Source organism: Sipha flava, unplaced genomic scaffold (genome assembly GCF_003268045.1).
Source record: "Sipha flava isolate LNK unplaced genomic scaffold, YSA_version1 283_pilon_pilon, whole genome shotgun sequence".
Lineage (NCBI taxonomy): Eukaryota > Metazoa > Arthropoda > Insecta > Hemiptera > Aphididae > Sipha > Sipha flava.
The window spans coordinates 177,563-191,689 of NW_020272950.1; the positions used below are offsets into that span (position 1 = coordinate 177,563).

General features: G+C 27.8%; 1 protein-coding gene and 1 pseudogene across 1 annotated transcript; both read left to right on the forward strand.

Moving 5' to 3' along the window:
• The first annotated feature begins 3,422 nt into the window (after nt 1–3,422).
• On the forward strand, nt 3,423–10,772 carry LOC112685597 (annotated as a pseudogene).
• A 292-nt stretch (nt 10,773–11,064) lies between these two features.
• LOC112685604 (52 kDa repressor of the inhibitor of the protein kinase-like) lies at nt 11,065–11,564 on the forward strand. The gene is made up of 3 exons (XM_025557532.1): nt 11,065–11,150; nt 11,224–11,393; nt 11,464–11,564. The coding sequence occupies exons 1-3, from the start codon at nt 11,092–11,094 to the stop codon at nt 11,490–11,492; spliced, it is 258 nt and encodes an 85-aa protein (XP_025413317.1). The 5' UTR covers nt 11,065–11,091; the 3' UTR covers nt 11,493–11,564.
• Nucleotides 11,565–14,127: the final 2,563 nt, after the last annotated feature.

The following is a 14,127-nucleotide window of genomic DNA, read 5'->3' on the forward strand; positions in this document are numbered from 1 at the left end:
TTTTTATTAGTTCTCACATATCTATTTTTTACACTAAGTGAATTATCAAGTACTTTTCTGTTATACCTACTACCGCTTGATGCAGCGATTATCGCGACTCTCAATTCTGTTATCTCAACTACCAGTGCGTCCTAGATGAACGCGATTTTATAAATTGATTATAAATACATACTTGGTGAGAGGTTTAATTGTACCATATCTGTGGGTATTGTTACGGACATACATAAATGTAGGTCCTTATGATTACCAATACATAAGAGGATCTACATAAATAGCATTGGGGCTTACATTATAATATACATTATTAAATTCGCAATTACAAATTACACCATATGTGAAAAAACCATGATATCTACGTGGTGAACATATATATGTCCTTGTGAATATCCAAATCTTACAGAGGAGTCACATACAAATAATTGGCACTATTGCAAAAACCGAAACATCAGGACATGCCTTTACAAGGTAATAAAATTGGCATCAACCAATGTTTGCAATAACTGAAATATGTCCTTATAAGGTATAAAATTGGACAGTAGATACTTTTTGAATGGGGTCTAGAATATTAATATCAATATCAAACTATGTCCGGGTCAAATATCTCATAAGAACGGGGTATATAAGGTAGTCCTGAACAGACTATTATTCAGATGTGTTTAGATGTGTTTAAGATATGTTTTAGCGAGCACCTCTACGCCAGTTTATTTGTCAATTTAATTAAATAATTTGTACTTAGAAATATTTCAATAAACAGTTTAACTTAGTTTGAGTATTTTTATTGGAATTATCCTATCACATTTTCATCTTTACGATTGAACGGCCCGCACGCAACAGTATTCAAAAATAATATATTTTATTATTTAAATGGAACTAAACCTCAAAGTCTTCAACAGCGTCCATGCTAAATGAATAAGGTAATAAGTATGAAATAGTAAAATAAAAACAATATATATTTAGAATAAACCAAATTTGAAATGGTATTTATAACAGCATTTGATTGACCAGTGTAAATTGAACATGTTATCATGTTCCACTTAATACGCCAGTGTAGCACATTAGTTAGGTACACCCGTAGGGTGTGATATCACTACACAAGTGTAGTGTAATTAATAGATAGAAAACGCTATAATATACATTATAATATTAATGGCAATTCATGACGTGTATTGTGTATTAAAATGCGGAACTATCTGGATAGTACAATAGTAGTTGAGATAACAGAAAAGTACCAAAGTATAATAAATGTATAAATTACATTAAAAAGGTAAAACAGATGATAAATAAATGATATGGAACGACAATAATTATGAAGAGTAACTAAATAATTCTAAATAATAGATATATAAAAATGAAATCTTGAGATATTACTAGACTAGTAAATTAATTATATAACCAAAAGAACTATGTAAGACACGTCTACCACAAAAATGTAAAAACAACAGTCGACAAAATAATACTCACAACATTTAACTGCAGTGGACGGTGGGTTTAATCCCTACGCTACCGCACCAGGGAATGTAAATAATAAAATAATACAATAAAAAAAAACAATGCCTCGCGTACGTGTGCGCACAGCTACAGTTGAAGACGAAAAAATGCACGCTATAGATATTCACAGCACAACGAAAAATGCAAAACCACGAATCACAAAATTGCCGGTACAAACTGACCACATAGAACTAGGGAACACAAATTAGAACAATAATGACTGTTGTAATCGTGGTTTTCACACACTTGAAAACAGGATGAAGACGTTGAGACGATGCGCATCACACCAAAGACGAGAGAGAAGAAAGAGCTGGTTGCCAAACGATACTTGACAAGCAGTACTTTAGATATTAACACGAACTCAGTGTCACCTACATAAATTGAAAACACGCGAAATTATGAAACTTTCGGTGACACTGAAGTCAATGACTCGACAAATACACGTAACATAACCGACAAAATTTGAAAACGTGCAATAACGACAACACTTTCAAGCGATGATAACAGCGCGATTACGTACCCGGCCAGTCGCACACGGAAGCTTATCACCACCGCCGATGAGGCCTGCGGATATGCAACGCACCGCTATACATCGCACGAAAATGATGACATAAACAAAATTACACATAACAATATTGACGCGAACAATTAGTGAAATGCCATATTTTAAAATAAACTAACATTTTGAATTCATTCTTAACTTGGAGAAAGAAAATTTTAAAGTATAAAAATAATTTTTCATTTGATACTCATTCATATTGATCGTTTTTATATTTTACTTTTATCATTATTTTAATTCAACTCGATACGATGTTAGTGTTTTTACTTTGAATACTAATCCAGTTACAAATATCTTGTTCGGAAAATATATTAGAACAAAATGAATTATTATCAAATTCCATTAATACAAACATTTTAAGATTTTTGACTTATAATATTTTACTTAAAAAGCTACCCACAAAAATTCAAAAGTAAAAAACCCTTTTAAAGATTATTTATACTCATTCTATATAATAGTATCATAAATAATAAATAACACATAATACTAAATAACAAGGTTATAGGTAACAGTTTTTAAAAAGCACGGCAAAACCAAACAATCAATCAGAAAGCTAAAATGATAACCGGTGCCGAGACTGACCTCAGAATGCTAATATGCATACGGGACGAATGTATAATAGTATTTCCTATTGTACTGTGTATGTCACGACCAATTTCTCGCGTTCGCGTGCGATATCTCCGCTGCTTGCTGGGGACTCGGTGCGCGTTTTAGCGATATCACGATAAATTTTGTGTCCAGAGTTTTTCCCTAACCTCACTATACCTCGTGATACTTTCCTATAAGCTATGTAAAAATAGTAAAGCAAAGTGTGGTTTTCAAATTAACGGAAACGTATCTTACCTGTTACGTTCAAGACTGGTGATTTCTGTTCAGGGAGCCAGTTTATTGGGAAGCGCGTCCGATGTAGAACAACCCACAATCCAACATAATATGATGAAAATCAAATGGCCATGATGTCCGATAGTATAACGGTGTTTATCATTATGGTGATAAACATGGGTACTTGCGCGAGTTACGTGAATGAATACAATAGATACTCAAAACACAATTGACAGGAATAATCGTTTTAATTGTCGTTTCTCACGACCGTGATGATGGTACGATTCGCGGTCTGGGAGTCGATTCTCGAATCTCGTAAACGCAATGTCGTGTACGACAAATTACGTTTGTCACATGAAATTTAGTTTTGTCTATTCTTGAATTCATGTACAACAATATGATACGAAAAAGTTGTGTGACAAAATGTCGGAATGGTATGTGGGTTACGACTTATTAATTTCGCACGACTTTGCAAATCATTTTTCGTTTTTATCAAATAGTTTTCGTTAAATATTTGTACATTTTATTATAAATTTTACTTATAAATAATACAATGGATAACTTTTATGACCTCGCGAATATATATGTTCTTAATTTGATTAATATTCATGTGTTATGGGCTACCACAAAAACATGTATAAATAGAATTGTGCGTAACACAATATCACAGGTGTTACACACCTATATTTGATCATAGACTATGTATAATCATTAATTTAAAATATTATAAGATTAATATATATTCTTAGAAACACCTACATTTAATAGGTTGGCCATAAACCAATAATAACAATATATATTTTAAAAGATTAATATATATTCCTAGAAACACCTACATTTAATAAGACCAGTAATATATATTAAAAGATGTAATCTATAAAATGATAAAGTAGGTCAAACGAACGTGGCCTATTGCTAAATAAGGAGTTATGCCGAAACAACAAGACCAATGACGTCAATCAATCCATATAAAAGAGGGATCAAAATGACCACAATTCAGATGAGTTCTAGTCACGGAACAACAAGCTACTCCACGTCACTTTGTATTAGAATTTTGTTAAACACTTTGAGTATTAAAATAAATGTATTAATGTATTAAAAGTCTCATGTCTATTTAAATTAAACACATCTTCGACTCGCAACACTTGAAATCGAGCCGGTGGCACGTAACAATTGGCGCTGCGGACAGGGTTCTTCAAAAAGAAAAATATTTATATTATTTTTTTCATAAAAATATATAATATTTTTCCACGGAGGCAGTTCAATTCATTTCGAATCACCGAGAGAAGAAACTGATCACTTTTTCTCCAACTCCGAAGAAAGAACATACACTCCATTGTGCAACATTTCAAGCGAAACAGTCAACGATGTCTTTTGGATCGTCCAACTCCGCCTTGTTGTAAGAATTATTATGAATATTATTATTGAAGTATTTTATTGGGATTTATTATTGAATTATTATTGAGAGTACTATTGAATTATTATTGGGATTTATTGAGATTTATTATTGAAGTTATATTGAAAAATTATTGGGATTTATTATTGAGTATTATTGTGAATTATTGAGAATTATTATTGTGGATATATATTGAGAATTTTTATTGAGATTATTATTGAGATTATTATTGAATTATTATTGGGATTATTATTGAGTTATTATTGAGAATATTATTGAAGTTATTATTGAAAATTATTATTGAAGTATATTATGAGAATTATTATTGAGATTTATTATTGAGAATTATTTATGAGTAACCGTGACACATTAGGCTCATCTCCATTGGAATTAGCTACTCCAGTGAATAAAATTGAAGAAAAGTATAGTGACGAAGAATTGAATAAAACGTTTATAGAAGGTATCCCAGAAAAAGAAAAAATTATCCCAGAAAAAAAAAAAAAGTGAAAAAGAATTAATACGTATAGGAACAAGAAGTCAGTTAGACATTGAGCATAAAGAATTAAAATTTGAGAGAAAACCAAAGGAAAAAATGAGTAACACAAGTGTAATAATTAGGTTAGAGGAAGAAGTAAAATTAATACCAAAATGTACAGGAGAGGATGACGTATATCAATTTATACAGGCATGTGAACTAGCGTTAGAGTCTGTAGAGGATAAAAATATACCAATTGTAATAAAATACATAACAACTAGATTAAGTGGTAAAGCTTTGGAAGCCATAAAATATAAAGATACTAGTAGGTGGCCATATATAAAAAAATATTTAACTGATGCATTTGAGGTACAACATTCAATTTCATCTTTGCAATTAGAATTAAATTCCGCCAAAATGAGATTTAATGAGGACATAAATACATATAGTGATCGGGTAGAAAAATTATATTATAAATTAAGTGATATGAATACATTAAATAAAAATAAAGACGATGCTAGGGTAATTCATGAAACATTAAAAGATCAAACATTAGCAATTTATATGAAAGGATTAAAAGAACCAATTCGTACTATAGTAAAATCGTGAAATCCAACAACGTTAGAACAAGCTAAACAAATAGCGAAATCTGAAGAATTAGAATTTAATTCCGATAGAGAAGCTCTTAACAATATAAATAGAAATAAAAATTTTAATAATCAAAATAATTATGACAGATCTTATAAACAAAATTTTAATCAATCACGTAATTTTCAGCAAAATAATTCGTTTCAACAAAAATATAATAATAATAGAAATTTCAATAATTCGAGATTACCTAATAATAGTCAAAATAACAAAAAGATAAAATGCTATAATTGTAATGGTAATCATTATGCAAGTCAATGTAGGAATAATTCACAGAATTACGGGAATAATAATCGACCGCCTAATCAGAATAACTACGCGAGACCTAATCAGAATAACTTTACGAGACCTTCAACTAATTATAACGTAAGATTTATTGCATGCGAATATTGTAACAAAAACAGGCATAACTTAAACGAATGTTATAAAAAACGTTATGATGATCGAAATAATCGAAACAACGGAAATAATAATAATTCGGGAAACGCGCAAATATCGAATATGGTCAGCGGTACACGTTCGATAAGTCAAATAACTACCGCAGATGCTTCCACATCACAACAAAATTAAAAGAAAATCATATAAAATGTAATTCAGATTTTAGTAAAACTAAACATTTGGAATTATTAATAGATACAGGTAGCGAAATAAATGTAATAAAAATTAACAAATTGATAGGAGAAGTAATGGTAGACGAAAATAATAAAATTAAAATAAGAGGAATAAATGAAAAATTAATAGAAACTATTGGAACAGTTAATATAACAATTGAAATTAATAATGAAAAAATAAATGTAAAATTTAATCTTGTCAAAAATGATTTTCCAATTTTAAAAGACGGTATATTAGGACAACCTTTCTTAACCAATAATAAAGCTGTAATCGATATAAGTAATAATACAATTATAATTAATAACGAAAATAAATGTAATATGTTAAAAAATGATGAAGAATATTTTTCATTAAATCCGAGAACCGAGACTATTGTAGAATTACCGATAGCTGAACCCAAGGTCGAAGATAAAAATATAATTATACAAAAACAAGAAATAATTAAAGACGTGTATTGTAGTAATGTGATAGGAAAAGTAAAAAACGGTAAAATAATAGTTAGCATATTAAATATATCGGAATGTACGCAAAAGATTAAATTAAATGATATAAATAAAATATTATATGACGAATCTTCAGATTACAATCTATTCAAAATTAATACGATAAAAACAAATGACTCACCTAACCGAATAGAACAGATAAAGAATTTAATTAGAAGCGAACATATGAATATTGAAGAAAGACAATCTATATTTGAATTATGTGAACAATATTCTGAAATATTTCATTTAGAGGGAGATAAATTAACTTCCACTAATGCCGCTAAACACGAAATAAAATTAAAAGATAACCAACCGCCTATATATAAACGACCATATAGATTACCTCATTCGCAACAAGAGGAAATAGCTTCACAAATTCGTAAAATGGAAGATGATGAATGTACTAAAAAAGTAAATAGGGCGCTAATTGAACAACAGAAGAATAGTGGAAATGTTTTACATTTAATGAAGAAACAAACAACTTTAGTAAAAACAGCAATGCAACGTATAGGAGCAAGTATAGAAGAAACGCAACAATTACATGAGGAATTAAGAGGAAAACAACAAGAACTCGTAAAAATAATGAACAGTTTGACAAATGCGACAAATGATGTATTGGATTTATTATTATTCAATAGTGTGCAAAATCTACATTTGGCACTTATAAATCAATATGCGTACGAAACATTAATGTTAAATAAAATAATTACCGCCGCAAGAACAGTTGTAATACATACAAGTTTATTAACACCAAAGGACTTATCAGAAACATTAAATGATATAGCACATCGTTTGAGAACTAAAATGCACTTACCTATGGGGACAATTCCAAATGAACTATATGAACTAAGAAAAATAATTAAGATTACCACTATATACACTCAAGACAAATTATTGTTCGTAATTAAAATACCACTAGTTACAGAAATAGAATTAACTATGTACAATGCGATACCAGTACCAATGATGGGAAATGTAACTTATATATTAAAACCGGAACAACCTTTTATTGCTATAACTAAGGACAGAAGACAGTTTACAACATTCACGTCAGAACAAATCAGAACATGTACAGAAACAAATATCTTTAGAATATGTAATATATATCAACCAATAAGGGATAATAAAGCAACTAAACAGTGTGAAGTTGAATTATTTCACTAGCCAGAAAAAGTACCTGATGAATGTGAACCACATGCAATTAATTTAAATAGAAACATTTATCATAAATTACGTTTCAGAAATGAATGGTTATTCGCAACAACAAATGATACATTAACAATAAATTGTGCAAATCTAGAAGAAGCAACAATTATCAGGATAAAAGATACAGGAATAATAAAAATAAATGACACAACATGTGAGGTATCAGCTGAGAATGTAATATTAACAGCTACACAAGAAATAACAAATAAAAAATACATAAACTTCGTACCAGTTACAAATATGAGCATGTTAACAACTAAATTCCCTAAAAAATTACATTTTGCAAAATTAAAAAGTATTAATAATACAATAGGAATGAAATTAAATCATTTAGGTGAATTATCACATTCGGTGGACAACTTAGAGGAATTAATAAGTAAGGAGGAGGAAAGACAAAGAAATGAACAGCATAAAGAAATACATTCAAATTTAATATATGTAACTTTAATATTGGGAGTATTATCAATGGTTTTAATAATAATTGTATATGTAACGATAAAGTATAAAATAAAATGTTATAAAAGTAAACAAAATATAGAGGAACCTAAAATATATAAGTTATCAAAAAGAAATTTAGAGGATTACGAGTTAGGAAATATAGAGGAAAGAAATGAATTAGAGGTAGAAGAAGAGGGAGTTTATCCACACATAAGTAATAATCACTTGATACGATGATAGTAAAATTAATTGATTTTGATTTGAAGATAACCAAATTGTACACCATTACTTGGGAAACGAATAATTATGAAATAGTTGGATGTCCTGGGTAAAAACAATTTGATTTCTACAATTACAACGATAAAATATTAAATAGTTAATCGCAATAATATTCTGTAGCTGAAATAATAATTCAATAAAAATTAAATGAAAATTAAATTTAAATCATAAAATATTTCAGTGGTAATATGATAATAATAATAATATAAATTATATTTGGTAAATGGGTAATACTAACATTAGTAATTTAAGTAAATTATATTGTAAAAGTTTTGAATGTTTGATAATAAATTGTAAAATGTAATTAACTAACCAAAAATGATAATTAAATTGTATTCAGTTTAGAATTAAGGAAATTATGTAAAAGAAAACTATTCAAAGTGTTAAAAAAAAAAAAAAAAAAAAAATGTTCAATGTAAAAAACATATGTATATGTAAAATATTATGCTAATCAAAGATTGTGAAACTTAAGTTTGAATATTGTAAAAGATTTCTGTCTTGCAGACCGAAACCTTTTTTTTTAGTGGGGAGGTGTTATGGGCTACCACAAAAACATGTATAAATAGAATTGTGCGTAACACAATATCACAGGTGTTACACACCCATATTTGATCATAGACTATATATTAATTTAAAATATTATAAGATTAATATATATTCTTAGAAACACCTACATTTAATAGGTTGGCCATAAACCAATAATAACAATATATATTTTAAAAGATTAATATATATTCCTGTTATATATATAATATATATATCCTGTTTTGTTAAACACTTTGAGTATTAAAATAAATGTATTAATGTATTAAAAGTCTCATGTATATTTAAATTAAACACATCTTCGACTCGCAACACTTGAAATCGAGCCGGTGGCACGTAACACATGAAATTGCTATGAATAATTCAAGACATTTTTCCATTAAATATGATCCATTTACACAAAGTGATCGATTATTTTTAAAAATTTATAGACTTACTAAAGAATTAGTACGTAAATTAATAGTCATAGTTACACCATACGTAGAACCAACAAGAAGGTCTTCATCTATCAAAATATCAACAAAGGTATAATTCATAATTATTTACTTTTTAGATTAATTATTTTCAAAACTAACAGTAGGTACGTGATAAGTCACAAACTAAAACTAAAACTGTCTCAGGTATTTTAAGCATTGAATTTTTTTGCAACTGGATGCTATCAGACACCAATTGGTAATGATAGATATGTTGCTGTGTCTCAGTCAACTGTTTCTCGAGCTATTAATTGTGCGGTTGATATTCTAAATCAACCGGAAATTCTTAACAAATGGATTAAATTTCCAAATAATATGCAGGAAATTATTCAGATCAGAAATGGATAAAAAAATATACAGATTAGTTAATTTTTTATAACTTATATTTTCATTTACCTTCATTTTCATTCATAGCTCTTAATTCCTCTTAATACACAGACATTTTTTGTTTTTCGATTATAGATTTCATTAAAAACTTCATTTCCTGGGGTAGTGGGCTGTATTGATTGCACACATGTGGCAATAATACCTCCTAATAACTAAAACTCAGATTTACCAGAATATGTATACGTAACCTATATTATACACAATTCTTATAAGATTTGCAAATCACAAATTATAACAATATAAATGTGAAGTTGTTTAAATTGTAAGAATATTAGTTTTTTTGATAATCCATATTTTTTGATACAAATGACTTTTTTACGCTAAGATAATTTACAGGCGCAAAATCTAGTGAACATTTCTAAAAAGCTGACAACTTTCTCTATAATTACTAATTGTTCTAAAAACAAAAAATTTGCATAATTTTAAGTGGCACTCTTTAGAAATTGAAAAAACCGTTAAAAATCAATGTTCTTTTTCTTTTATATTAAATTAAAAAATTATAATTAAAAAAAAAAAAAACTTTGAACTTTTATATTAGTCAGGGGTACTAACATTTTATATTAAAAATATTGAAAATAAAAAAAAAAATACGAATACTACATCAAAATATTTTTTAAATATACGCTATAATTCGATGAGATATGTATGAAAGTAATAAAAATATTTACTAAAAAACTATACTGTACACTTAAATTTGCACTTGGACGGTTGTAACTCTGTATTAATATTCCTTTTAATGTGCAGATAATTATTTCATTATAAAAATACATTAAAATATAAGTCTAAAATATTGAGTTTTGGTCGCGTAAAATGACGCTTCGGATCACTGTGCGCTGTATTCGATACAATGTTACAATTTGTATAGTACACAAACCGATTAGCCACATGGTGGGGATTTGCTTACGCCACAGATTATATGAAAACAGATAGTGCACTTAGATGTAAACGAAAAATAGTTTGATAATGTCGTTTCCAGAATTAATGTGACCATTTCAACGGACTAAAAATATTTGAAACTCATATACTGATGGCTCACCTGATAGTGATACCCAAACAATATTTGTAAACAAACATTTTGTTATAAGCTATGACTTTTGATTTTCACGTGTTTGGCTCTTGGTGTTTCGTTTGTTTTTAAATTTCTGATTAAGGTAGTCTTATATTTCGTAAAAAAGTATTTTTGTTATAGTATTTATAATAACAGATTTGTTTCATAAAATTATACAAAATTTGATATTTTAAAAATAACTATCTGTGCAGTCAAATTTTCCAACAATAAAATGTCACAAACGAAAAACATATACTTCAACTATTTCAGAATTCCAAGCGACCAATTGAGGTGAGTGATTAAATTTGTTTTATAATTTTCATGTGTATACATTACAATTTAATACATTATTAATTTATAATAGGTATAAACAATGGATGGAAAAATGTCATACTGTACATTTACTAAAAAAAGATCTTGCTATTTTATACAAAAATTACAGAGTGTGTGGTGTTCATTTTGAAAACAATATGTTTTTAAATCCAAGTAGTAGGAACCGTCTTACAATGAATGATGTGCCAACAATATTTAGTGGTAAGATTTTGTTTAATAAAAATATTTTTAGAACTAAATGAAAACTATTCTAATTTTGCTTTTATTGTAGCTACACGGCTGAGAGATGCATATGGATAGTTCATCTACCAAAATTCTTCTCAACAAATTATCTATTGATAATTACCCACCCAGAGCCCAGAGCTCTAGGGTTATCCAGTGAATTACAGATTTTTACTTAAGTTTATTTACATTAATTTAATTATTATATATTATTTTTTTTTTGTAAAGTAAGTTTTTTAAACTGTGCAATTGTAAAATTTTAATTTGTTTATTATAATTTAATACAATAATGAATTTTAATTTAATTTAATTAAATAAAATGTATTTTACCATTAACAAATGTTATGATTTTTTTCAATATATCTGATAATCCAATGCAAATTAATGAACTACTTTAATATAAAAATAAAATTAAAATTTATAACGGAAATATTATCTGAGAAAGAAAAAGAAAAGAAACTGGAAGAAGAAAAGGAAATGCGAGAATTTGAGACTCATGTTGCAATGGCTTCATGTTCCAGTCACTCACATTCATTATTTTACAGTGATAATGCATGTATAAATGTCAGTGATGTGTCTAGTTGTTCTTCCATTTCTATTAACCAGCAAGTATCTACTAGTGATTCATCCTGCCAAACTCCACTTCATCTCACTAGCAAAACATCAAGAAAAATGAAACTACAAAACAAACTTCAGTCCAAAAATGAAGAAATTAAAGATTTGAAAAAACAAATTAATGCCATAACTCAACAATTAGTACAAGTAAATACTGTTGAACAAATGTTAACTTTAGTTAAGAAATATTTATATATCAACATAATTTTTAGTTCAATAATGCATTAATTGAAAAAAAAACATTTGGTTTTATTTTATAATCAAGATAGTAAAAATAATCTTTGCAATGCTCCTAAAATAACATATTCTCATATAGTTCCTGGACCTTTTGAAAAAATGTGTGTATATTTACCAGCACAGGTGTTTAGTGAGTATCGCAGCTGGGATGCTAGTTTTCTTAGCATCAAGCCACTTACCTGAAATTTCATTACCTACAATTAACTTCATTTAAAATATGAATAATTTGTTTGACATATTTAATTCATCTAAATGACCTGCCTTAAAAAAATTTAATAGATCTTTTAAAAATACTGATACCCAAATTTTCCATTTAAAATTGATGGAAAACATTTTTAAAACATTACAAGTATTTAAAAAAAAAACAGATGTTAAAGTGATAAACCAAATGAAATTTATTAGAGGTTGGTTAATTTCAATCTCTGGTTTATTTCAATTGTGAGAGTCACTAAAAGTTACTTATACAGATAAGAGTTATGTTTTGTATGCAAATCGAATCAACCAAGATAGGCTGGAAAATGTATTTGGCATGTTTCGCACCCAACATAATGAAAATAATTTTAATCCAATTCTCATACAATTCATCTAGTCATTTAAACAAAATTGTTGTCTTAATTATATTATTCACTCGGACAAAGCAAATTGTATAGTAGACTTTGATGAAATTTTATCTAAAATAAATACTAATACTTTTAATGACGAAACCATAAAAATAATATTTCAAGAGAAAAATCCATTTAAATTTAAAAAAATACACTTACAATAGATACCCCAGATTATAGAAATTTATCGATGCCAGAGAAAAATGCTTTTTCGTACGTTTGTGGGTTTTTAATGAAAAAATGTATTCAAAAACATAGTTGTGAAGTTTGTATTTATTATGCAAAATCATAAAAAAAATTGGATGAGTCTTTTATACTTTGTTATTTCAAAGCATATGAATATTCAGAGAAATCAATGTTTGGAAATTGAATGATGCCACAACATGAATTTTATAATTATATAAATGAATTAGAAAATATTTTTATAAATAGGTTTCTACAATTATCTATTGAAAATGAAGTAGGATGAAGTTAAAGCTAAGCATGATTAATGTGGTATTTCGACATCCGTGTTCACTGTTAAATAAAGATTATTTAATTAATTATTTTATAAGGTTTAGGATTCATGCTGCTATTAAATTTTTAAATAGTAATTTAATATCAGAAAAAAAAAAAAATAAAAAAATTATATATTTTAAATAATTTATAAATTAATTAGAAAGATAATCATGTTTATAATTTATAATATGTATTTATTTTTAATTGTTTATATTAAAAATATTAAATTATTTGTAATTTACCTATATTGTAACATGTTTTAATTGTCAATATATTGTTTTATATTGTTATAATTTTTTTTTTTTATCAACCCGAAGGTTGGTTTACAACTCCAATTTTCCATTCTAACCAATTACTCGACTTTTCTTTAAGTTCTTTTCTACTAATTACTATTCTATTTAAAAACGTAAAAACCAGTAATATGCGGCCAAAAAAAGAGCCGCGTTGCGTCAGCCGCATCGGTCGCGCTCTAAGGAATCGCACCTTTAGTCTTTACATCTAATGCACATCGTACTTTATAAGTTATTTTATCTACCCTTGTCCAATTCCAAATAATAACTTATTGGGCGTTTATTCCGTCGTTTTATGTACAGTATTACAAACTCTATTTAGAATTATACCTTGTTCCACTTATCGGAATGTTCCACGATTTTCGCTATCGTCGGTGTTATCGAACGATTTACTACTTCCACCTTCCCGTTTACCCTGGTTGTACCGGTCGCAATTAATATTTGTTCGACAGACTAGCAGGACAGAAATGT

What these genes read in the sequence shown, in the direction of transcription:
- LOC112685604 (XM_025557532.1), top strand. Translation starts at nt 11,092, where the DNA reads ATGTCACAAACGAAAAACATATACTTCAACTATTTCAGAATTCCAAGC. An exon ending in ATTCCAAGCGACCAATTGAG is followed by an intron (nt 11,151 to 11,223) that starts GTGAGTGATTAA and finishes AATTTATAATAG; the next exon opens with GTATAAACAATGGATGGAAA. An exon ending in TGTGCCAACAATATTTAGTG is followed by an intron (nt 11,394 to 11,463) that starts GTAAGATTTTGT and finishes CTTTTATTGTAG; the next exon opens with CTACACGGCTGAGAGATGCA.